General features: G+C 33.3%; 4 protein-coding genes across 6 annotated transcripts; all 4 read left to right on the forward strand.

The window, feature by feature from the left end:
- Positions 1–219: 219 nt before the first annotated feature.
- LOC110812238 (uncharacterized) lies at positions 220–2,432 on the forward strand. The gene is made up of 2 exons (XM_088219125.1): positions 220–881; positions 1,836–2,432. The coding sequence occupies exons 1-2, from the start codon at positions 510–512 to the stop codon at positions 2,430–2,432; spliced, it is 969 nt and encodes a 322-aa protein (XP_088075251.1). The 5' UTR covers positions 220–509.
- Positions 2,433–7,195: 4,763 nt separating this feature from the next.
- Positions 7,196–11,238, forward strand: LOC148266554 (transcription elongation factor-like protein). 2 transcript variants are annotated; one of them, XM_088218976.1, is made up of 6 exons: positions 7,196–7,332; positions 7,917–7,978; positions 8,195–8,322; positions 8,838–8,908; positions 10,921–10,942; positions 11,030–11,238. In XM_088218976.1, exons 3-6 carry the CDS (start codon positions 8,210–8,212, stop codon positions 11,088–11,090), a joined length of 267 nt encoding a protein of 88 aa, XP_088075102.1. In that variant the 5' UTR covers positions 7,196–7,332; positions 7,917–7,978; positions 8,195–8,209; the 3' UTR covers positions 11,091–11,238. The 2 variants fall into 2 exon arrangements, with proteins under 2 accessions (XP_088075102.1, XP_088075103.1); XM_088218977.1 differs by lacking the exon at positions 7,917–7,978 and having other exon boundaries at positions 7,254–7,332.
- A 656-nt stretch (positions 11,239–11,894) lies between these two features.
- On the forward strand, positions 11,895–21,766 carry SHH2 (DNA-BINDING TRANSCRIPTION FACTOR 2). Of its 2 annotated transcripts, XM_088218975.1 has the most exons (10): positions 11,895–12,289; positions 16,098–16,236; positions 17,940–18,025; positions 18,123–18,168; positions 18,252–18,441; positions 19,184–19,259; positions 19,391–19,442; positions 19,658–19,801; positions 19,899–20,018; positions 21,278–21,766. In XM_088218975.1, exons 3-10 carry the CDS (start codon positions 17,949–17,951, stop codon positions 21,662–21,664), a joined length of 1,092 nt encoding a protein of 363 aa, XP_088075101.1. In that variant the 5' UTR covers positions 11,895–12,289; positions 16,098–16,236; positions 17,940–17,948; the 3' UTR covers positions 21,665–21,766. The 2 variants fall into 2 exon arrangements, with proteins under 2 accessions (XP_088075101.1, XP_088075100.1); XM_088218974.1 differs by lacking the exon at positions 16,098–16,236.
- Positions 21,767–22,962: 1,196 nt separating this feature from the next.
- LOC148266555 (NAC domain-containing protein 14-like) lies at positions 22,963–25,274 on the forward strand. Its single transcript, XM_088217035.1, has 2 exons — positions 22,963–23,442; positions 24,384–25,274. Exons 1-2 carry the CDS (start codon positions 23,065–23,067, stop codon positions 25,017–25,019), a joined length of 1,014 nt encoding a protein of 337 aa, XP_088073161.1. The 5' UTR covers positions 22,963–23,064; the 3' UTR covers positions 25,020–25,274.
- Positions 25,275–25,970: the final 696 nt, after the last annotated feature.

The raw sequence follows: 25,970 nt of genomic DNA on the forward strand, positions 1-25,970 counted from the left end.
ATCAGCTGCTGCACACATAAACTTTAAGCTTTTATTTTCTTGCTCTTTCCTTGTATGCCATCTGTTTCTTGTATTCGTGAAAAGTATATATATATATGTGTATATAGGAGTAAAATTAGAACTAATGCTTCTTTCATATATATATATATGTGTGTGTGTATATAGGAGTAAAATTAGAACTAATGCTTCTTTCATATATATATATATATATATATTAATCCGATGTCGCATGCTATACGGTTATGTATATATAATTAATCCGATGTCGGATAATACACGGCTATGTATATTAATTGAAAAAATATAGAAATATTTGTGTGTATGTGTTATATATATAGAGAGAGAATGGGTTGCAAGAAAGGAATACGCGAGAGAGAAATACGCAGAGCGAGAGAGAAATACGCAGAGCGAAAGAGAGAGAGAGAGAGAGAAAGAAAGAAACGCAAGAAAGACGAAAACAAAAAGATTCGAAGCAGATTTGTGAGAGTTTACGAGTTGTGAGAGTGGTGATGGACTTCGCAAGGATTGGTTTCCATTTTACGCCGAGCGATGAAGAGCTGTTTCAGATTCTTGGAACGAAACTGAGAGGAGAATATGAAGGGGGCGGAGTGACTGAGGTTGATCCGTATGAGAAAGAGCCGTGGCTGGTGTTCGACAAGAATGAACCGACCACGTTTTATGTGTTTACAAGTCTGAAGAAGAAAAGCAAAACAAGAATGGAGAGAAGGGTCGGTTGCGGTGCATGGAAAATGGAGAGATCCCTGGAGATTGTCGACTGGGACGAAAACGTTGTAGGGTTCAAGAAGATGCTTACGTTTGAGGAGAAGAAGAAGAACACCGAGAACGGTCGCTGGATAATGCACGAGTATTCCCTACGGGATGTGAGTATTCTCTCTTGCTTTCTTTCTTTACTTTCTGCAATCGGCTTCTTGCATGGAGAATATATATATATATATATACACACACTGTAATTCTTTCTTTGATCTTTTACATATATATATATATGTATCGTTTCTATAATTTCTTCAGTCCGAGTTTTCCCATGCCCCGAATCGTAGGCGTAATTTTTTTTTTTTTATGTTATATACATGTGATACTCTTACTTTCTTGAAGTTCTTTGATCAGCTTCTTGCATCGTATGGATGTAGTTATAGTAGTTCTTTCTTCTTTGTTTGTATATATATTTATATACATATACGTATGTTTCTTTTATATTATATTTCTCGCATTGCAATCAGCTTCTTGCCATTTGCCACTGAGATTCATGAATATTCAAGACTTTTGTGGGAAGATGCTGAGTTCTTGTTCCAGGTCCTCATTAGAACCATACAGTACTTGTCCGCCATCATCAGCTGCTGCACACATAAACTTCAAGATTTTATTTTCTTGCTCTAATCCTTGTATGCCATCTGTTTCTTGTATTGGTGAAAAATATATATATATATATATATTGGTGTAAAATTAGAACTAATGTTTCTTTTGTATAATATATATTATATTATATTATATGAATCACTTCTATAATCTATCATCTGAAGGTTCAGATTCTATCTCCATCAGTTTCCATGCATACGTTTGCAAGTCTTTTATTACCATTTCTTGAATCTGCATGAACGATCCAAATTTTATTTGTGAATAATGTTGGGAGAAAATTTAATTTTTCTGTTATATGTACACTTTTAATGCTAATACGCCAATATTAATTTGATTACAGTAATATTAAATTTCTATATTCATTGCTTTATATTTTATATTAAAAATATTTTTTAAAAGTTTTATTTGAAATTATTATCAATTTTTTAATATATATATGTAACTTTTTTTAATTTACGCAGTCAGACGATTACGTACTCTGCAAAATTAGAAACAAAAATCTAGACAAACGACAACAATCAATAAGAATTAAATTGGTATATCATCAACAAGATAACGACAACAACGTTCGAAAAAGAAAATTGAATGTTGATGCAGAAGACCATACTCAGTATAAAATTCAGTGCATCAATTCATCATTTGTAATACCTACTACTAATGATACAAGAACAGTTGAGGAGATGGCTATTACTGCACCTTTGGCAATAGGGAACATCGATCCATTGGTCACTGCTGCACCCTTGGCGGTGGGAGACATCAATCCATTGGCTACTGCTACACCCTTGGCGCCAGAGTATAATGATGGAGAAATAGTTGAGGGGATGACCGTCGCTGCACCCTCGCAGGAGGAGGTTGAATGGAATGACAACCTCGTATTTGATATAGATAAATTGTGGGATGAGATTGAACAGAAAGACAATCTCGTAGTTGATAGAGAAGAATTGCAGGAAGAAGTTAAATGGAGTGACAATCTCGTAACTGATAGAGATAAATTGCAGGAGGAGATTGAATGGAACGACAACTTCGTGGAAGAATTATTAGGGAACTGTGATGAATAGTTATTATTAGTTAAAAATTAGACTACAGTCCTCTATGTAAAAATTTCGATGTAAAAACTTTAGACTGAATGGTTTCAGTGTAAAAAATTTTGATTTTTTTAATATTATTGTTGTTATTTCTATCTTTCTATTTTTTTTTTACTTATTTAAAATTAATTAAATGATTTATTACATCATACATACCTTAACATAAAAGTAAATTTTAATACATTATTTATTTTTTTATCTTTCAAAAGTTTGTGTTTGTATATTTCTCAAACATAGTTATGGAAATATTTTCATAATTTTATTTTAAATAGATTACAAGATAAATATATCTATATATTAATAATTTTTAATTAATAAATACAAAATATTTTTATTTCCAAAAACCAAATTAATTACCAGATAAATAATATACAATTTTAAAAGCCCAAATTAATCCCCAACAGGCCCAGCTCAATTGTTTTTGCTTTCTTCCCGTCGGCCCAGAACGTGCGGGCCTCCTTTACAGCCTTCCAGAAACGGCATCGTTTTAGGGACATGCTTTACATGTCTTCTTTTTCGCAGGCGGGAAGCGGCTGGAGGAGGAAGAAGACGAAGAAGAAAAAACGTTTTGAGGGTGAAGAAAACAGACCGAGAGGAGCTTTCCCGAACGGGTTTCCATGAGGAAAACAGAGGAGAAGAGAGGGAGGCCGAGAGGGGTTTTGGAGGGATACAAACAGTGTTGTTGGGTGAGGATTCTTCTGTTTCTGAAAAATCTCCATAGAAAAATCTTGAAGAAGAAAGGGTGAACGCCGAAGGTGAAAGATTTTTTTTTTGTATTGAATGAAGGAGAAATAGAGGAGCCTGAAACAGTGGAGACTCCATCTATGTTCTATATATATATATATATATATATATATGTCTTTCTCATTTTACTATAGTTTCTGAAAAATCTCCATAGAAAAATCCAGAAGAAGAAAGGGTGAACGCCGAAGGTGAGAGATTTTTTTTTTGTATTGAATGAGGGAGAAATAGAGGAGCCTGAAACAGTGGAGACTCCATCTCTGTTCTATATATATATATATATATATATGTCTTTCTCATTTTACTTCAATTTATAATGCTTTGAATGTTCTTCCAGGAATTGATTGTGGGTTCAGGATGATCATGCTTGCTTTGTTTTATGAAAGTATATTTATTATATTTTGAACACTAACTTATTATTATATAATACATATATATATAATTTCATACATCATTGTTATTATTATTATTATTATTTCATAATTTCATACATCATTATTATTATTATTTAATCCTCTAGTTGATTTCTTCCTATTAGCACAGTAATTTAGAGAATTTACATGTCCAATATTTAAATGCTACTCTTTTCATTGTTAACACAATAGTTTAAAGAATATGAAATATGATTTGGCCATCGAATTCTGACATTAATTTCAATTTTGTGAGATGTTAAAGATAAAATTATTATACTTATTGTGATATATATATATATTTAACTATATAATATTCTTATACTCGTTATGATTAATATAAAAAATATTTATATGTATGTAATTTATTATATATAAACTAATTAAATATAATTAATCCGCATAATATACGGCTATGTATATTATTGAAAAAATTTATAAATATTTGTGCGTATGTGTTATATATATAGGGAATGGGGTCCAAGAAAGGAGTACGCGAGAGAGAAATACGCAGAGAGAGAGAGAGAGAGAGAGAGAGAGAGAGAGAGAGAGAGAGAAAGAAACGCAAGAAAGACGAAAACAAGAAGATTCGAAGCAGATTTGTGAGAGTTCACGAGTTGAGAGTGGTGATGGACGTCGAAAGGATTGGTTTCCATTTTACGCCGAGCGATGAAGAGCTGTTTCAGATTCTTGCAATGGAGCTGAGAGGAGAGTATGAAGTGGGTGCAGTGATTGAGGCTGATCCGTATGAGAAAGAGCCATGGCTGGTGTTCGACAAGAATGAACCGACCACGTTTTATGTGTTTACAAGTCTGAAGAAGAAAAGCCGATCAAGAATGGAGAGAAAGGTCGGTTGCGGTACATGGAAAATGGAGAGATCCGCGGAGGTCGTCGACTGGGAGGAAAACGTTATAGGGTTCAAGAAGATGCTTACGTTTGAAGAGAAGAAGAAGAACACAGAGAATGGTCGGTGGATCATGCACGAGTATTCCCTACGGGACGTGAGTATTCTCTCTTGCTTTCTTTCTTGCTTTCTTTCATTCATTCTTTCTTTCTTTCTTTCTTTCTTTCTCTCCGATCAGTTTCTTTGACGTGTGTGTGTGTGTGTATATATGTATATATCCTTTCTTTACTTTCTTTATATGGGTTCTTCCATGTGCGTAGTCGTCGGAGTTTAATTTTTCTTCTACACTATACTATATTCATGAAGTGCATGGAATATATATAGAAATTCTGAGTTGTATTGCAGTAGAACCTCATTATCTGTTCCTTACACCTTTCTACGTGATGTTCGCTGTACAACATCTAGCCAGCCATATATATATATATATATATATATATTCTTACAAATGAATTTGTGCGTTGCGATCATTCGTGACGAAGAAAGAAGCCACAAAGATTTCATCTTCATCGTTATCATTAGTTGGAGCTTTTATGGGGACTATCAGAAACTCGCAGAGTCAAAATTAGTGTACTACAACCATATATTCATCATCTTAAGGATTCCACCTCCATAAGCTTCGATTCATTTATTTGCAAGTCTCTGCGGGAGGGTTTAAGTTTTCTTTATGATTAATGTTAGAAGGAAGTCCAAATCTTTTTCACAGGGAGTGAAATTTTGTATATACATATATACACTACTAATATGTGGATACTTGCTTGTTTGCTTCAATCTCAATTTTCTATCTTGATTACTTTATAATTTACATCAAGAATGTTATTCAATATTTTCAATTTGAATTATTATCGGATTTTTTTTAAAGTAAAACTAATATGTATTTTTGTTTAATTTGTACAGTTTGACAATTACGTACTCTGCAAAATTAGAAACAAAAGTATAGATAAACTTCACCAAGCAACAAAAATTAAATTGGTATATCATCAACAAAATAACAGCAACAATACTCACAAAAGAAAATTGAGCACTGGTACAAAAGACCATAATCAAAATAAAATCCAGTGCATCAATTCATCATTTGTAATGTCTACCACTGGTGATGTATGGATCGTTGAGGAGATGATCACTACTGCACCATTGGCAACAGGAGACATCAATCCATTTACCACTGCTGCTCTATTGGCAACGGAGTATAATAACAGAGAATTGGTTGAGGAGATGACAGTTGCTGAACCCTTGGCGTCAGAAGACATCAATTCATTGGCCACTGTTGCACCATTGACAACAGAGTACAATGATAGAGAAGTAGTTGAGGAGATGACCATTACAGCACCCTTGGTGGCGAGGGATATCAATCCATTGGCCACTGCTATACCCTTGGCGGCGGAGTATAATGATGGAGAAATAGCTGAAGAGATGACCGTTGCTGCACCATTGCAGGATGAGGTTGAGCAGAATGACAATCTCGTATTTGATATAGATGAATTGTGGAAGGAGATTGGTCGGAAAGACAACCTCATTGTTGATATAGAAGAATTGTGGGGGGAGGTTGAATGGAGTAACAACTTAGTGGTTGATAGAGAAGAATTCGGGAAAGAGGTTTAATGGAATGACAATTTCGTAGTTGATATAGATGAATTATGGGAGGAGATTGAACGGAAAGACAACCTCGCAGTTGATAGAGAAGAATTGTGGGATCAACTTGAATGGAGTGACAACTTCGTGGTTGATATAGAAGAATTGCGAGAGGTTGAATGGAATGACAACCTCGTAGTTGATATAGATGAATTATGGGAGGAGATTGAATGGAAAGACAACATCGCAGTTGATAGAGAAGAATTACGGAAATAGGTTGAATGGAGTGATAACTTCGTAGCTGATAGAGAAGAATTACGTGAGGAGATTGAATGGAATGACAATCTCGTAATTGATATAAATGAATTATGGGAAGAGATTAAACAGAAAGACAACCTTGCAGTTGATAGAGAAGACTCTCGGGAGGAGGTTGAACGGAGTGACAACTTCGTGGTTGATAGAGAAGAATTGCGTAAGGTGGTTGAATAGAGTGACAACTTCGTAGAAGAATGATTAGGGAACTATGATGAATAATTATTATTATTATAAAATTGAATTACAGTTTCATATGTAAAAACTTTAAATTGAATGGTTTCTATATAAAAATTTCGATGTTTATTGTATTATTGTTGTTATTTTTGTATTTCTATTTTTTTTATTTAAAATTGATTAGATAGTTTATTATATTAAAGATACTATGCATAAGATTATAAGATAAATATATCTATATATAATATTTTTTAATTAATAAATACAAAATACTTGTATTTTCAAAAACTAAATTAACATATAAAATATTTAACATATGGATTTAAATTATATAAAATTAATAAATATACCAATTAAAAATATTATCTACATTCCTTCTCAAAATCATATATTTATAGCTTCTAACTTTGTTTTTATTAAAAGCAAAAATATTTTATACTTTTGCCTCAAAACACTTATTTTTATTGTAAAAAACATATATATATATATATATATATAATATTGACCATTTTATTTTTGATAAATTTTCAGAACTCGAGAGTTTATTTTTCTAAAATTCATAATATAAGTTTTATATTTACATGTAATGTAAAATTACTATAACCACCCTAACGTAAAACGACATCGTTCCGTGGCCGATTTCCGTTTTCTTTATCCGAATAGACCACGGTCCGGATTTTTCAACTATAAAAGGCTCCTTCTCTTTTCTCGTTCCTTCTTCTCTTTCGTTCTCTCGTGTTCTGGTCTGCGTCTGATTTAGGTATTTGTGTGAATCTAAATACTTATTGTGTAGCTACGACTCTCTATCTTTGATTAATTAGGTCTTTTGATAATAATTAATTTTTTGATATGGATGTCCCTCTAGGGTTTGACGTTTAATTTAGTTATCCGCCTGTCTTTTGTGCGGACGACATCGAGTTCTTGGAGCCCTAGTTTCATATTCTTAGTGCTAATCTTATGAATAATTTCTTATATACTCTGCTGGAATTAAGGTGGTTTCCTGGTTAATTTGTTTTATGTCAGAACATAATTCTTTTAGGGTTTTTATTCTCGCTGAATTTTGCTTCGCGTTACCCCTTATATATGTATATATATATATATTTTTTTTTTTTCCTTGTCAGCCAAATTGAGATCGAGTCAAAAGCTTGTGTTAGTAATTTTCTTTAATATTTTTTTAGAACAATCGATTTGCATGTTTTGCGCCTGTCTTGGTTTCTGTCCATGGGGGGTTTCTTTTGCTTTTTTATTTCTCTTCTTTGGCACTTGGGTTGTAAAACTATTCCGAAGTGGAAAAAGGTTTTAGTTAATGTTGGTTCTTTTATTAACTTCTTGTTATTTGTGTAGGGTTTCTTTCCCGTTGGACGAACGTCTCCAACGCTTATTTTGAGGCTTCCCAGTTGATCTGGGTTAGTTACAAATTTTAGTACTTTGGATATTGAAACGAGAATGTATAGGATTTTATGCATTTCAGTTAAATTACTCAGTTGAATGGCACTTCAGTTTCCTTCCCTGCATCATGAATTGTGTATCTTGTTGTGGAATGATATTATATAAATGTATTTTCTGTTGTTTCTGCTTATTAAAAGCTTCAACTTATTATTTGAATGATTGATTTGGGACAGGCTTCCAGTGAAAAAATGGGGAAAAGGAAATCCAGAGCAAAGCCACCGCCTAAGAAGCGAATGGATAAGCTTGATACTGTTTTTAGCTGTCCTTTCTGCAATCATGGGACCAGCGTCGAGTGTCGTATGTAAGTGTTGATTCAATTTATTTTTCCTTTTTATACCAATTTATTTTTTTCTATATCAAATTCAAATGATTTGATTCTCTCAATAGAAAGTTTTAATTATCCGAAAATTTCTGTATCCGACTTAATAAAAAGTTTTAACTATCCAAAAATTTCTGTATCGACTTCCAAATGGAGTTTTGTTACTTTATTACTGCTATAATTGCAAAAATTTATATTTAGCATTTCTAAACTTGATTTTGTTCATCGTTGTATTTATGGAATGTGTCTCACCTAAAATCAGCTTAGATGAAGAAAATGTCTCAACCTTGAACATTCAGATTTTTCTTTGTCTTTTGTTTTGTCTATTTATCTTGAGACACGTGACTTCATGCTATAAGAAAAGACTGAGCTATTTTGGTTTTTTCTACATACCTATGTGCATGACTTTTGTGTTGTTTACTCTGTACTCATCTATTTGCATGCTTTCTGTGGCATTATTTTTTTCTAACTAATCTGGGAGATTTGTCTGGTCCTAGTGATATGAAGAACATGATTGGAGAGGCTGTCTGTAGTATCTGCCAAGAAAGCTTCAGCACAACAATCACAGGTATGTGATACTGATATTACATAACATCGAATGCTTTGATGATCTTGGCTCTATTGTCGATTGTTTAATAGATCTGTAAATTTTTTGTAAATGGGCGGTGGCCCCTTGGTACCTTTACTTCAATACAACTTTCTACTTTTATTTAGAAAAAAATAAATAAATAACTGCCACCGTCAAATGTATAAATACTCTGACTTTCAAATTGTACTTCCTTCCTTATACGTTATTAGGGTAATGGGAACCCTTTTTCGTGCCTTGGTCTCCATGTGTGTAATAAAGTTTGGTCCAATTAGGGAGATTGACTTTGTTAGTAGTTAACATTTACAAGTATGGATAGGCTTAGATTTTGTGAACTTTACAAAAAATGATGCAGAATAGATTTATTCTTGATTTCCTAAATAGATTAAGAATTACATATCTTTTAAATCTAGAATAATCATATTTCTGTTAGTAGTAATAGTATCGTATCTATACATTGGGAAATTTTTAGTCAAATCCTATCTAGGAAAGGTTACTCAGGTAGCCTATAAATACCTTGTAGTCCCACTTTTGGTAGAAGTTCAGTTATTCAATAAAATGTGCCTGAGATTTTTTTCATTTTTTCTGGTTATATGCAATCACGTCTTAAGTATGATGCTGAAGAAATTTTAAATGTGATATCTAGGTTTTGTCCCAACGCCTTAAGTACGTGAATTGATCCCTAGTTTGTCCTATATCAATAAAATTATGTTTAGACTTAAACCTTTTACATTTGAGAACAATACCTCTTAAAGAAAATTGAGCACGAGAAAAAATAGGTGGTGTCAGTAAGTGTCATTGGTTTTTCTTTATTATGGAAAACATTTTTTCCACTGGTCCCAATTTTAGTACACATCTTTAACGATTTGCTATATTCAGTTTTTAACATTGTGGGAGGGTGAATATGAACTTGTGAGAGTGATATTAGCATTGTCATCTATTATTTTTTAGAATGTTTCAGTTTATATCATAACTTCTGTTAGGGAAATAGGAGAGTTTTAGATACCCGCCCAGCAGTATGGTTTTTGATTTTGATGGACGGTTGTTTCAGGGAGGCAAAAGTTTCTGTTGGCTTCCAGTTTAGTCAAAGAAAGGAGGAAGAGCTATCCTCCAGAAGTTACTGACAATAGTAAGCCAAAAAATCATAAATAAATAGAATTCATAAAGAAGATAATAAATTAATGACCCAAAGTAATGATCTCCAAATTCTGATGGAGTTCAGAAATAGGCAGGTTAGAGAATGTAGGAACCTTAACAGTTTCATCGATTCGTAAGTTGTTTGTATTTTCTTACACCCCCATGGTACCATGTCAATAGATCTCTTCTCATTTTCTTCTAAATAAAGTGGTAACTACAAAAATGAAGACAATTCATGATGCAGATCTGCGATGGTTAACCTTCATTCGTGTTAAAGAATTAGATAAGAAAATATTAGAATAGTTTTGAAAATGGGTTACTTCAAATCTGTAACACTTGGTTGATTCATGATGCTCTCAGTTTATTTTATCTTAGGTCTGATAATTAGGAACTATGTTGGAGCTCAAAAAAAAATTATTTTTTATAACTTCAAACGTTGGAACCAACATTACAGGTTACTTTTTTAGCCCGCGAGGTACTATCAGTTTTGATTTAAAATTATGGGAAATGTTATTGATGGATGTCAATATTGAGAAGACATTAGATTGCTCTAGTAGCATCAAATCCAACTTTCGTAAACGACACCCTTGTTTCTGTCTGCTGCTTGAGTAACTGTTTCTCGGTGGGTAATGGAATAACTATAGATCAGAATAATTTTCCCTGATACAATTGATAACTTGTTTAGGGTTTTAGCAGTTCTTTTTCAAGTGAAATTACAAGTATCAAGAGCGCAATACAATTCCCAAATATTATGATATGTTACAATTACTGCTTCCTACTCTTGTCTGAGCTTGCCCTTGTTTTGTTTTCTGTAATTGACAACTGATGGTTCTTTGTTTTTCCTTTTTTCTCGGCAGCTTTGACCGAACCCATAGACATGTAAGTTGAAACTAACAGCGCTTTTGCTCAGAGTTACAGTTATATCCTCTTTCTGATTTGTGTCTGACTAAGAATTATGTGCTGCAGATACAGTGAGTGGATTGATGAATGCGAACGGGTCAACAACCTCGAAGATGATGGTGCTTAGAAGCATATGATGTGTTGTAATAATGGAAAAAGGATGTCATAGATACAGACATGTTAATTGTAGTGATGATATGTGCCCCCTAAATAATCTAAAGCAAAGGCTCTGGTGATTGTGGTGGATTTTGCAATGGATTTGTGTTGTTTCTGTATAGCATGGGAATAGTATTCGGCACATACCTTTTCGCGTATTAAGCTTGTGAGTCTCTGAATTTTCTTTGAAAAGTTTTAATCCAGTTTCGAAACCTTACAACAAAATTTAGACAGCACCGTAACTAAGTTGCGGACGGGACCGCAAACGTTTTCGGAAAAGTTCAATTACAAGCATAATCGCGCAATTGAGTATGGTGATTTATTTGTGTATAAATATTTGTGTTCGGAGTAATGTCGAATTGTGTTATTATTTGCTTCATAAAAATTATTTTATACAAATTACTGTAGCCAAATATAATATATTTTTATACAAAAATTACTGTAAAAAAAAAGATGAAAATATGTAAATGTAAATGGTGTCGAATTTGATATTTAAATATAAAATTGAGCGTATTTTTATTAGTTAGAAATTCATTTTTTAATTATATTATTTATAGTTCTTTAGTATTTTTATGTATTTCATGCATGATAATATATATTTTTTTAATAAAAATTCACAACTTAAATGTCATTATAAAAATATAATATATTTTAATATATATATATATGCTTTTAATTTTAATTAAAAAAATTATGGCATATATTTTTTAATTTAATTTAATATATATGTATATATATATATATACACGTGTGTGTGTGTGTCATCGGCGAGAATTATTTTGGGTTTTGCAAAACCCAATCCTAACTCAATCTCGTTGCCTCAATTTTGCAGCCACGACCCGATCGAATAACCGTCCGGGTCGGACCCGGAGGATCTCCCTCTCTCTCTCGCTCTCTCTCTCGCTCCCCCCTTCCCTTTTGTTCTGCCTTCAAATATTCAAACAAAAATTTGTCTCTCTCTTAAACAACATTTTTTTTTTCCTTCTTGCAATCGAGTCAGTTTGTTGTCTCTGTGAATTACTGCTTGCTTCTTTAACGGATGCTTTTGGGCTCCTCCTCTCGAACTGTTTTTTTGAGGTTGGTTAAGGAGAAGGAAGAGAAGGAGGAGGAGAAAACATGGGTCGTCCTCCGAGTAATGGAGGCCCCGCCTTCCGCTTTACTCAAACCGAGGTTTTGTTTATTTTCTTCAAATTTACTCTTCAGTTGATTATTCACGTGTTTTTTTTGTGTGTGGTGTATTTGCAGTTTATGCGAGTGTTTTTGGTGAATGGGTGATTAATTTTTTTGATTTTGAGTTCTAACTACGGACTGCGTCGTTTTGATTGCAGGTTTTTTTTATCTGTTCAATTTTCGAAGTCTTTAGTATCTGTGTTGTACTTGACTGGATTATGATTATTTTCTGAAGTTCTACGGTTATGTATATTTGCCTAATGCTTTTTCTGCTTGTGACTTTATGGAATCTGTTTTTGGTTGGATTCAATTCTATCTTGAAATGGTAGTTAATCCTTAGTTTGGTTGGAATTTGTTACATGATTGATCATTGTTTTGCTTAATTTACGTTTGTTGGATTGAGTTTAGGTCTGAGCGTTGTAATTTTCAAGAGGATTAAGGATGTTTATGGCCCTTTTTCTGGAGCATCCAGTATTCTAAATGGCGCTTTGTAAATGGTGTCTAGTCTTTGATTGCTGCTCTGAACTACTGGTTGTTGACAGTATAGGTGCAGGAAAACGAGGACAGTGTCTCTAATGTTGAGCACTCCCTATGCAATGTGTGTTGTACAACTCTTCCATTGTATGCCCTGCCCTAGGCACTTTGAACTTTAGCGCCCTTAAGTGTTTCCATTCTCTGTCCACCATATAACTTTGCGTGCTGTTTATCTTTGGGTCACTGGCAGAGTATCAAATTTGGAATGGAGCAGGATATCCATATAAAGCCTCAAATGGAATTATAAAAGTGGTTGTATGTATTGTTCCTGGTATTATACCAGAATTATGCAACTGATAACCAGTTCATCTGATCTACTAATGACCAATTGAAATATATTGGGCAAGTACACTGATCCCCAACTCACCCTCTTTAAGAAAATTCTTTACTGTATCAGTCCTATATGCAAGGCAGGTACATATTTACTCATATTTGCCCCAAGGTAATCTCCCATGCTTCCTACACCCCTCAGCCTTCTAGTTACCTGCTTAAAAACCCTAATCATTTAATATTTATAATCTAATAAAAAAAATCTAAGTTACTGTTAGAAATAACACTGTCGTTCACCATCCATAGACAACCCACAAAATTCAAACGCAAACTTAATAAGAATATCCAAAATTAAAATCTCAAAACAACTCCAACATATGTATATGTATAGAGATATACATAACATAATTTTAAAAAGCATAAAGGGGCAGGACAGTTATGGGACAGGTAAAGACTTTTTCCTACCTGTATCTGCCTCTCCATAGTTGCCCATACCCGTTACAGATATAGTTTTTCCCATCAATACCCACGTCACAACCCTCTAATCCTATCCAATAACCTTTTCCATTGCCCATTCTTGATTTTGTCATGGCACGTGCATCTCAAATATGTTTCGAGACACCAGTTCACCACCTCAATCTGGTAATTTGTCTAAGGATGATAAGCTGTGGGATATGTAAGATTTACCACTTGGAGTTGAAATAATTCCTGCCAAGAGGTATTTAGAGAAATGCCATATCATTAACAATTGTAGCTGGTAACTAATGGAATTTAAAGACAACATCTGGAAATATCTTTGCCTTGATTGTTGTCAAGGCTGTCCCAACAGCATGAAGCGAGCATATTTTATGTGGCGGTCCACAACTACAAAAGTAATGTTCCTGCCAGTTGGCTTTGGTAACCCTCAATAAAGTCCGTTGAAGTATCATCTGCAGTACCTCTAGTACTGGCAGTGGCTGCGAAAGTCTTGGATAAACCACTAACTCAATGTTATATTCTTGAAAAATGACGTCATGCTGTTGGATTTGCTTCTGAATATCCTTCATCACTCCTTCTCAACAGAAGTGTAAAGATGTTATTCAAAAGTAGCTTGCATTCCCAAGTTACTTGCTCTACCTGATTTATAAAATCCTTTTAGCCCTTAGACCTCAACTTAGGATTATAGCCACATACCAATCTGCCTTTCCTTTGCAACATATTTTGTTGCCATGTGAATAGGAATTAGTGAGTTTCCCATCCTTCAATCGTATATCAGGTCTTATGTGGCAGGTTCTTTAGGCAATTATCCTTGACCTCTTCTAGTAGTTGTAACGACAGAAGAGACTTTAAGGGCCAGAATTTGGCCTGCTAGTATAGGATTGAAGGCTTTGGTTGCCCTATTCTCCTTGCCTCTTTTGGGTACTTAATTTCATAATCTAAACCCATAAATTTAGATAACGAGTTTAGCTGATTGTGAGGAGCAATTCTTTGTTCTAGCAAGTATTTAGGACTATGGTGATTCGTGTTATGATAAACTTTCTGACCACAAAGTACTGCTGCGATTTGGATACTGCAAATAGAATTGCAATTAACTGGTAAAAAGGTTTTTGCGTATGAAGGCAATGGAATGTCATCTCTCACTGTTCAATGCCCCTTGATTTGCATTAGTTTCCACTATGACTGTATATTGGAAACTTGGTAAGGCCAAGACTGGTGCTTGTGTTACAGCAACTTTTTAAAACTCAAATGCTTGAACTTCTATTTCTGAACACTCTGACATATCTGTTTTTAGCATGTCTATGAGTGGTTAATGAAACACTGCACAATTTTTTATTAACCTGTGGTAGTTGCTAGGGAGCCAATGAAATCTGCATTCATAACTTGGTTCAAAGAAGAGAAAGAAACAAAGATAAAACTATTCTAGTATAGGTTGGTTAAGCCACAAGGCATTACCAAGAATTTGTAATGCCCTTCAGTGCCTTGAATATAGTTTTCCTGGACATCCTGTTCAGCTAAGTGAATCTGGTGATAACAAGATTGCAGGTCCAACATATAAAAGATTGTGGACCCCCTAACACATCCAACAGTTCTTCGATGATTGGTATTGGGAATTTATCCTTTACTCTCCACTTATTCAACTCTTTGTGATCTTTGCACATTCTTCACGTGCCATCTTTTCTTTACAAGGACTGTAAGAGATGAAGAATCATTATTGCTAGATTGTATAGCTCCTGCTTCTAATAATTCTTTGACCATCTTTGGATCTATCAAAAAGAATTCTATGATTCTTGGAGCATTTGGGTGGCATGGAATTTGGGATTTTCAAACATATCTTGCTATTATTCCAGTGTGGCTCTATTGCACAAGGTACTGTTCTTGTGTGGATTTTGCTGATTCTGTTCCTTGCACTTGCACTAGAAACATATATGCAGTTGGGGTTTTCTGCAGTAACTTCAGCTTCATATTTTCAGATATTTGTTTGATTATGGTGGTAGATTCACCACATAGCCTCACCCATTATTACTCTTTGTAACAGCCTTTTAAATTCACACTACATTCATTTGATTCCCAGGACTACTTTTGCTTCTCAGTGGTAAGGTGAGGAAATCTGCCTGTACTGTTGTCCTTGCATCATCCAAGTTACAGGCCTGATTCTCAACTTGCCACTTCCACTATTATTGGCTTAATTGGGAGTTTGTCACCATCCAATTGCATTTGTAACTCGAGCATTTGTAAATTTATGGCAACCACTTAAATTGACAAGTATATGTAGTCTCCTTTTCCATACATTCCCACTACCCTCATTGAATTGGTGATATTGTGTGGCTTTTCATACTCCATAGAATATGTGAAAATACAAGAATCTTCCTCTTCAACTAAATCTTTGTGCTTAATCCTTGCCTCCTCTTCCTTTTCTTGTTCTACTTTTCTGTGTACTGCTACCATTAGTTGATTTTTGTTTTCACATTTATAACATATTTTTCATCACAAAGGTAGCAAAAGTCTTTACTTATTTTATTTTCAGTATCTTGTGGAGAAAGCTTGATGGTTCCAGTACTTGGCTTTGTTATCAGTCCGGATTATTTGTTAGAGGGTGGGTGTAGACCAGTAGGCTGGTTGGTGGAAGGATCACTTCAGTGAGCGGTGGTGCCTACTGGCTATAGGTATTAATGAGTCCTACTATTTTGAGTTTGGTTGTCTGGTACAATTTCACTATTTATACTTGAGATTTGGTAGATAAAAAGGCAGTCCAAAATAAGATGGGCTATAAGAGTAAGGTTGATGGTATATAGTGGTTAGTACATCCTCTTGTAACTGGGCTAATGCACAGGCATGATGGATATTTAAACATTGTTGTGTTCTCACTGGGGCTTGAAGGTCTGGTTTTAAACCAGTTAAAAAATGGCTGGGCAGTATTTATTTGGTATGAAATTTTACTCAACAAGGCATCAAAAGTATCAAAAGGAACAAGTTTACCTTAAATTTGTGAGTTCAGCCATTAGGTATAGTAAAGGGTCTTTCCAAATTTAGCATTCAAAAACCGCAGTTACTCTTATCATCTAAGCCACTCATTTCTCAATCTAATCTTCATGTACATCTGATGCCACCCCAATGCCTTGCCCTCCAGATATATACTGACACAATTCTCGACCTTTAATTCTCTAGGTCTTTCTTCAATGTCAAAAAACTTTTTTGCCATGTACACCCAGCCTCCTAAGGTTTTCCCTTTCAAACTCTGGGAATTTCACCTTAGGCTTATGCAATGCAAATCACCCATTCCAGTTTTAAGTTTTTTTTTTTGCATACCTGAGTTGCCATCTTCCATCCGATTTAACGGTTCCTTTTGAGACTCATCTGCTGCATTTCCATTTTAGCTTCCGCTGTTGGTCACTGTTCTGATAACTTGATCAAATTATGGTCACTGTGGTGTCCGAACATTTGTTTTATTTTGTTCATATTACCTTCTGTTTTCTGGGTAACTTGATCAAACTGGTCACCCCTTGTCTCCAGGTTTCCTAGTTTACCTCATCCAATTGTCTAAAATCTTGCATGTTGTATTTTCAGAGACCACCTTTGTTGCCCCAAAAGATGCTCTTATACCTCTGATATTTGGAAATTCCAATAGAAGAGAAACAAATAGTGAAGAGAGACAGGAGTATTTGTTGATTCTTCGTTACATGCATGTTTCCATTTCTCAGTATTTATGGCCCTTGTTGATTATTTACCAGCTAATGAACAATGACTAACAGCCACTTTCAGTTACAATCAGGCTAGTATTTGTTATTGCTAACTAATAGCTTTTTCATTCCTGTCTAACTTGGATCCTAATTCATCTTCCACATCCATTATTCTAACTTGGTTACATGCAAACACATATTGTGGTGATTAATCTGGTAGTGATTGTGGTCTGCCTTTAGGAGTTTGTTCTATAAAGCAACTATAGTGCTAATTTAGTTTTGAAAATTTTGAGATCTTAATGTTCTTTTGTTTCAAGTTATCCTTTTCCTGCCTTGTGTTTGTTCCATGTGTTATTCCCTGCAAAATCATGATTCAGTATGAATCTCCATCCAAATGACTTGAGAACTTCTTGTGGTTCAAAGGCATTGACTTAAGATTATTCTGTGCACAAAATAATTTTCATGCAATGACAGAATTTTTGTAAATTTTCTAGGACTTGTTTTGTATCTCTACATATTAAACAATTTTGAGCTCATTATCAATGACCTGCTATAATTGTTATAGAGAATCATTATACTCACTCTCAATCTATTGTGAATGTGATCAGTTGTGGGGTTGGCAGTGCGTGCCAATAAGTTTTTCTTTATTTCCTGGAAATTCAATACTCATTTGTTGCATCTTGGTTAAGGTTGCTGAGATGGAAGCTATTCTGCAACAGCACAATAATGCAATGCCGCTTCGTGACATTCTTGTAGGACTAGCAGAGAGGTTCAGGTATGATTGATATCCAATTAAGAACACCAGATATTTTATGGTTCATTTTCTCCTCCTTGGTTTGATTTGAAATGGATGCACTTCTTATTGGTTGTAGTGAGTCAGCAGATCGAAAAGGGAAGATTGCGGTGCAATTTAAGCAAGTAAGAAGATGTATTTACTTCGCTCCCTTCTGAAGGAGAATCATTTGAGAATTGGGTGTCTTATTATATAATTTTTGTTTTAGGTTTGGAATTGGTTCCAAAATAGACGCTATGCTATAAGAGCAAAATCTAGCAAGGCTCCAGGGAAGTTGAATGTATCATCCATGCCCCGAGATGATCCACCTCTAGTGAGAAATATGCCTCAACCTTTAGTTGCTCCTATACCCACTCCAATGCCGGCACACATGCCTGCTCAAATACCTGCTCCTTCAGGTAGGATGGGTTCTGCTCTGTTATCAAAGACTTGATGTAGTTTTTATTTCCTTGAATTTGGGCTTTTCACAATTGCTTGTTCAGATGTACTGTTTTGATCTAACTTCGAATTGAAATTTGTCATTGTTATCTTTTTAAGTTGTCGATTGATCTTTCCATTTAGAGGATCTTTGAGATTATTCATTTGTTGCTTATAAACAGTTATAAGGATCCTTATCTAATCTTCGTGTTCATGCTTATTAAGTTTTTGAAAGAGACTTCAAGAAGTTAGAAAATAAACGCCTTATTTCTAACTTTTTAGGTTTTTGTTTTTTTATCTAACTAATTTACTTATTTACTTTCTTTCTATTTTCTTAAAATTAAAAAATATACACAAACTAATAGAAATAATAAAATTTTTGTAATTAATATATTTTAATTAATTTTGTAATGAAAAATAATTTGTTTTGTTTTTGCAATCAGTATCTTGTCCAAACACGTAGCAATTTATTTTTTTCGAGTAAGAAATTATATAACTTAAAGTAGTCTGTTATATTTTTTAATTTCAAACAACCTCTAAATTTTGAATGGGCTAGAAATTCGGCAAAATATCTGTAAGGAGAATGTCTAGGCTTTGGGTAACTATAATTTGGAAATCTTCTGCTAGCTTCTATGTTAGTAATTGTCGAAATTTCCATCTTGACAATGTACGGATCAGCTATGTTCAGTTCTTATACATATATATGTTGTCTTTCTTTTTCAGTTCCTAGCATGGTGAGGAGTGCTTCAGAAAGTTCGTACTTGGAATTTGAAGCTAAATCTGCTAGAGATGGTGCGTGGTAAGTATTTCTGGTCATTCAAGTTACGAATTCTGAAAGCTGATTCATGAAGCTTTCACTTCATATTATTATAATGATCATTTTACTTGATGACCAAATCAATTGTGTAATTCTCTATTTTCTTTCTTTAGGTATGATGTTCAAATGTTTCTATCTCATAGAAATTTGGATGCAGGTGATCCGGTAATTTGTTTATTCTATCTCATCAAACATTTTTCCGCTTTATTCATTCTACTATTTTCAAACTAGGTGTTGTCTTAGTGTTAAGTCTTTCAAGTTCCAGTTACAATGCAGCTCTTATGAGGATCTTTGATTCGACTGGAAATCCCGATTCCTACCTTCTGTCTTAGTGCTTTGTCCTTTTTTTTTTATGTTTCAAATTTTCTGTCTATCGTCAGGAAGTACAAGTTCGGTTTGCTGGTTTTGGACCAGAGGAGGATGAGTGGGTTAATGTCAAAAAGCATGTTAGGCAGCGGTCTCTCCCATGTGAAGCAGCTGAATGCGTTGCTGTTCTTCCTGGAGACCTTATACTGTGTTTTCAGGTGGGATTCTCTACTTGTAAATACAGTTGAAAGCTAAACATGATTTAATGTTCAGATCTGCTCCAAAATCCTTTGTCCAATGCTCTTCTTTTTTCAGGAAGGTAAAGATCAGGCTCTTTATTTTGATGCCCATGTTCTTGATGCACAAAGAAGAAGACACGATGTAAGAGGATGTCGATGTCGGTTTCTAGTGCGTTATGATCATGATCAGACTGAGGTATAACTTATATTATAATAGTTCATTCATGTCTTCTTTTTTTAAATTGTTTTCCTTCTTAGTTGTGTGCTTGCTTGTTGCAAGATTACCCACATTTATATATAATTTCTATGATGTGTGGCTTCCAGATGGGGTCATGAACAGTACGGAATTATTGACAATCCTAACCTATTTAAACTATTAATTGATTATCATGAATGAATACCAAAAACAAGTTTATCTTGTGTAAATCCATGCAACTAGCCAACCCAGATGAATATGAATAAATACTGATAATGAAAAGACAATCTTATCTGGATGATCTAACAATTGACATGTTTGTTAAATCTTGTACAATAAACGACAAAGAATCATAAAAATGTTTAGTTCGAAAAAAAAAAAAATTCTGAATGGTATGGTAGAAATGTTTTGCAAATAACTTTTTGAGGTGCAGCAGGTGGATGGATATTGCAACTTTAGATTTTAGTGAAGTTATAGGTAGGCATCTATTTGGAATATGAATACTTTAAAATCTGTGTTAATATCAAATTTTCAATGCTTGATCGTCCAAGAAAATCTAATTCCCTGCATCCCCTCTTCTTTTCTTTTTCCCTGTTTTTTGCAGCTCTCAATCATTTCTGAGCATTTGATGACTAACATTTTTTATCTAATAGTTACAAGAGGTGGAAAAATGCAGAAAGGGGGAACTGGGGGAAACTGATTTCCATTGAATCATAAAAATGTAGTAGGTTACAGTAACATTAAGAAGGTTCTGTTTAGAAAAATCTAAAATTTTGAGTAGTTCATTCACAAATTTGCACTTAATTCTACTAGAAGAGATATTAGATGAAAATAAAAATTGCTCTTATTTGGAATTTTGTATACAATTGGAATAATGCATTTTGAATTCCGTTTATTTTTATCATTTTAGAGAATATTTTCCCAAATTTTTAGTTAAAGGAAGTTGCATTTGTAAATAAAAATTTCATTTAAGGTTGTTTCAAATGTAGCCTACAAATCACTCTTTTCCTTGTTCATTTGGATTTTTTTGCGAAAGATTTTGTGCAATTAACACACTGGTCATCCAAGTGCAAAAGTTTAATCTTTCTTGAAACATAGACGTATATTTGATTTGTGTGTGGTCTTAACGCTATTTTTCTCCTTATATTCTGTATACCAATGACAGGTTAGCATTTGAACCACTGGATTTCTAATTTCTTATTGTCATGGAGGATGTGATGTGTGTGTTACATGCTTGTTCTTAATTTTGTAAACCTCAGGAAATTGTGCCATTGAAGAAGGTTTGTCGTCGGCCTGAGACTGATTACAGGTTGCAGCAACTTCATGCTACAAACGATTCGGCTACCATTGACCAGCAGAAAACCATTTTGGATCAACCTGCAGCCAATGCGCCGAGAGTTGTCAGTGCATCCGCTGAGATAACACAGAAGCAGCACAGCAGCTCGGACATATCTGCAACAGCCCCTGTTTTGCATGGTAATGCTTCCGTAACCACTCAAGCTACATTTCCAGAAGCAAAACATGTAGTTGTTAGTGGGATGAATGCAGGCAACCCTGTTGTTCATCCTAGTGGTGTCGGTGGGCCGTTGGCCACAGGGATTGCTGCCAGTGCCATTTCTGGTGGCTCTGGAGAAAACATTCAGTAGAGAAAGTAGGGAAACTGAACAGGTTTTGTAATTCACTCTCTTTGAACTTTTGTAGGAGCTTCATTTACATATTAATTATTAAAGATCATTTCGGTTCCGTCATCCTTGATTGATCAGCTTTAACTTAATGATCATGGATTTGCTTAGGGTATGTTTCGACAGATACAGATAGAAGGGAAAAAAAATGATCTTCTTTTTCTTTAGGGTTTTTATAGAGACGGAAGTGAAGGGGTGGAATTTTACCCCTCCATTTTCTTTCATTGTAAACACTTTTTGATTCTCCACATCAAGGATGAAGTATGAAGACAACTAAATTAACGTATTGAAAAGATTAAACCACATCCCTCCCCGAGTAGCGAGAGCTACCCGATCATTTTCTGATTTTCGTGTCCGGGAGAGTTTTGCCTCGGACATCAATGTATCGCTCTCATAAGTTCGTACTGAAGTTAGCTATTTCGAAAAGGAATAGAAATAGAAGTGCGTGAGTTGCTTGTATGCGAATTATTTGTTTTGTTGAGTTCGAAATGTAAGACTAATAATCTTTTACGTCACAAGAAAAATTAATTTATATAAAAAAAAATTGACTAGAATATTATCTATATTTTTTATATGATAATAGTACAAAACTATTTGTTTTAAAAAATAAATTAAAATTAATTTAGTAAAATTAGAGATTAAAATTCAAGACTAAATTTGGTATATTAATTTTAAAATAAATTATAACAAAAATACAGAGAAATTAGATATTATAGAATAATCAAAAGATAAATAAAGTAAATATGTAGAAAATATTGAAAACCATATTTCAATTTATTTTTTTTTAACTTCATCATCATTATATTATTATTAATGTTAATTAATTTATATAATTTTATATAAAATATACAATTTTAAAATACAAATTGAAAGCACTAATTTAATCGAAATAGAAACTAAATTAAACAAAATTTAAATTTTTCATTGAAAGTAAAAAATCAAATTTTTTGTTTAATTTAGTTTCTTTTTCAATTTTCGATCAATATATATATATATATATATATTAATAATAAGTATTACATGTCATTAAATTTTATATAAAATATATGATTAATATTAAAAATATTTAATACGTAAACTTATCATATATAAATTAACTGATTATATTTTGAAAAGTTTATCGAGAGCTATACATAATTAATCTAATATTGTATATAATATATGAATATATATTAATTGAAAAAATATAGAAATATTTGTGTGTATGTGTTATATATATATAGAGAATGGGGTGCAAGAAAGGAGTACGCGAGAGAGAAATACGCAGAGCGAGAGAGAGAGAGAGAGAGAGAGAAAGAAAGAAACGCAAGAAAGACGAAAACAAAAGGATTCGAAGCAGATTTGTGAGAGTTTACGAGTTGAGAATGGTGATGGACGTCGCAAGGATTGGTTTCCATTTTACACCGAACGATGAAGAACTGTTTCAGATTCTTGAAATGAAGCTGAGAGGAGAATATGAAGGGGGCGGAGTGACTGAGGTCGATCCGTATGAGAAAGAGCCATGGCTGGTGTTCGACAAGAATGAACCGACCACGTTTTATGTGTTTACAAGTCTGAAGAAGAAAAGCAAAACAAGAATGGAGAGAAGGGTCGGTTGCGGTACATGGAAAATGGAGAGATCCCTGGAGGTTGTCGACTGGGAGGAAAACGTTGTAGGGTTCAAGAAGATGCTTAGGTTTGAGGATAAGAAGAAGAACACCGAGAACGGTCGCTGGATAATGCATGAGTATTCCCTACGGGATGTGAGTATTCTCTCTTGCTTTCTTTCTTTACTTTCTGCAATCAGCTTCTTGCATGGAGAATATATATATATATATATATAATTCTTTCTCTGATCTTTTACATATATATATGTATCGTTTCTATAATTTCTTCAGTCCGAGTTTTCCCATGCGCCGAATCGCAGGCGTAATTTTTTTTTTTATGTTATATACATGTGATACTCTTACTTTCTTGAAGTTCTTTGATCAGCTTCTTGCATTGTATGGATATAGTTATAGTAGTTTTTTCTTCTTTGTTTGTATATATATTTATATACATATACGTATGTTTCTTTTATATTATATTTCTCGCATTGCAATCAACTTCTTGCCATTTGCCACTGAGATTCATGAATATTCAAGACTTTTGTGGGAAGATGCTGAGTTCTTGTTCCAAGTCCTCATTAGAACCATACAGTACTTGTCCACCATCATCAGCTCTTGCACACATAAACTTTAAGCTTTTATTTTCTTGCTCTTTCCTTGTATGCCATCTGTTTCTTGTATTCGTGAAAAGTATATATATATATATGTGTATATAGGAGTAAAATTAGAACTAATGATTCTTTTATATATATATATATATATATATTATATTATATGAATCACTTTTATAATCCATCATCTGAAGGTTCAGATTCCATCATCATCAGTTTTCATGCATACTTTTGCAAGTCTCTTATTACAGTTTCTTGAATCTATATGGAGGGTCCAAATTTTATTTGTGAATAATGTTGGGAGGAAATTTAAATTTTCTTTTATACATACACTTATGTGCTAATATACCAATATTAACTTGATTATTATAATATTAAATTTTTATATTTTTTGTTTTATATTTATATCAAAAATGTTATTTAATAGTTTCTTTTGAAATTATTATGAATTTTTTTTAATATATATAATCTTTTTAATTTACACAGTCAGACGATTACGTACTCTGCAAAATTAGAAACAAAAATATGGATAAACTACAACAACCAACAAAAATTAAATCGGTATATCATCAACGAGATAACAACAACACTCAAAAGAGAAAATTGAATGCAACACCTTTGGCAGCGGGGGATATCAATCCATTGGCCAATGCTGCACCCTTGGTGTCAGAGTATAATGACGGAGAAATAGCTGAGGAGATGACCATTACTGCACCTATAGCAGCGGAGAACATCAATCCATTGACCACTGCTACACCATTGGCGGCAGAGTTTAATGATAAAGAAATAGTTGAAGAGATGATCGTTGCTGCATCCTTGGTGGTGGGAAATATCAATCCATTGGCCACTACTGCACTCTTGACGGCGGAATATAATGATAGAAAAATAGTTGAAGAGATGATCGTTGTTTCACCCTTGGCGATGGGGGACATCAATCCTTTGGCCATTGCTGCACCGTTGGCAACCGAGTATAATGATGGAGAAATAGTTGAGGAGATGATCGTTGCTGCACCATTGCAGAAGGAGGTTGAACGGAATGAAAACTTCGCAGTCGATATAGATGAATTGTGGAAGGAGATTGAACAAAAAGACAATGTCACAGTTGATAGAGAAGAACTGTAGGAGAAGGTTGAACAGAATGACAACCCTGTAGCTGATATAGATGAATTGTGGGAGGAGATTGAACGGAAAGATAATCTCATAGTTGATAAAGAAGAACTGTAAGAGGAGGTTGAATGAAATAACAACCTTATAGTTGATAGAGAAAAATTACATGAGTAAGATGAATGGAATGATAACCTCGTAGAAGAATTATTTGGGAACTGTGATAAATAACTATTGTCAGTTAAAAATCAGACTACGGTCCCATATGTAAAAATTTCGATGTAAAAACTTTGAACTGAATAGTTTCTACGTAAAAATTTCGATGTTTTTTGTATTATTATTGTTATTTCTATTGTTTTATTTTTTTTTCTTATTTAAAATTAATTAGATAATTTAATTTCTCGAACACAATTATGGCCATGGTGAAACTTCATGGACGTAGGTTGAATACAACAATAATCTCGTATTTAATATAAAAGAATAGTTGAATAATTATGAAGATTAAAAATTTATTAGTTGAAAATTAAACTACGATTTCGTGATTTTTCTCTTTACTTTCAGATTAAAGAATTTTTCACGTAAAATTAAGAATTGTATATTTTGAATATAGTGCATGAGTATATTATATGTTACACCTATTAATAATAATTTATTAAATTAAAAATATTATACGAAAAATAAATTTTAATATGTAATAAATGATAAAAAAAAAATATTGATTCATAACTATAAAAGATATTGAAAAAAAAAATTTTAAAAAAATAATTCAATTTAATGTATTACTATTTAACATATTAGTACTTAATTTAAGCTTAATTAAATGATTTTAAAATAAAAATAAAAATATAACCTATAGTTTAATTAATTAATTAGTTATAAAAATAGGATATGGTATAATTAACATATACATTTAATACACATTTTTAAAGTAAATTTTATAAATAAATTATTATAATAATGTTTAAAAGA

Source organism: Carica papaya, chromosome 4 (genome assembly GCF_054855325.1).
Source record: "Carica papaya isolate Zhongbai chromosome 4, ASM5485532v1, whole genome shotgun sequence".
NCBI lineage: Eukaryota > Viridiplantae > Streptophyta > Magnoliopsida > Brassicales > Caricaceae > Carica > Carica papaya.

Excerpts from the sequence above, each read along its gene's own strand:
- LOC148266555 (XM_088217035.1), top strand. The coding sequence starts at position 23,065 with ATGGTGATGGACGTCGCAAGGATTGGTTTCCATTTTACACCGAACGAT. Across the intron at positions 23,443-24,383 it reads ATGAGTATTCCCTACGGGAT|TCAGACGATTACGTACTCTG; the intron begins GTGAGTATTCTC and ends TAATTTACACAG.
- LOC148266554 (XM_088218976.1), top strand. The coding sequence starts at position 8,210 with ATGGGGAAAAGGAAATCCAGAGCAAAGCCACCGCCTAAGAAGCGAATG. Across the intron at positions 8,909-10,920 it reads CTTCAGCACAACAATCACAG|CTTTGACCGAACCCATAGAC; the intron begins GTATGTGATACT and ends TTTTCTCGGCAG. Across the intron at positions 10,943-11,029 it reads TTGACCGAACCCATAGACAT|ATACAGTGAGTGGATTGATG; the intron begins GTAAGTTGAAAC and ends TATGTGCTGCAG.
- LOC110812238 (XM_088219125.1), top strand. The coding sequence starts at position 510 with ATGGACTTCGCAAGGATTGGTTTCCATTTTACGCCGAGCGATGAAGAG. Across the intron at positions 882-1,835 it reads ACGAGTATTCCCTACGGGAT|TCAGACGATTACGTACTCTG; the intron begins GTGAGTATTCTC and ends TAATTTACGCAG.
- SHH2 (XM_088218974.1), top strand. The coding sequence starts at position 12,236 with ATGGGTCGTCCTCCGAGTAATGGAGGCCCCGCCTTCCGCTTTACTCAA. Across the intron at positions 18,169-18,251 it reads TTGCGGTGCAATTTAAGCAA|GTTTGGAATTGGTTCCAAAA; the intron begins GTAAGAAGATGT and ends TTTTTGTTTTAG. Across the intron at positions 20,019-21,277 it reads ATGATCATGATCAGACTGAG|GAAATTGTGCCATTGAAGAA; the intron begins GTATAACTTATA and ends TGTAAACCTCAG.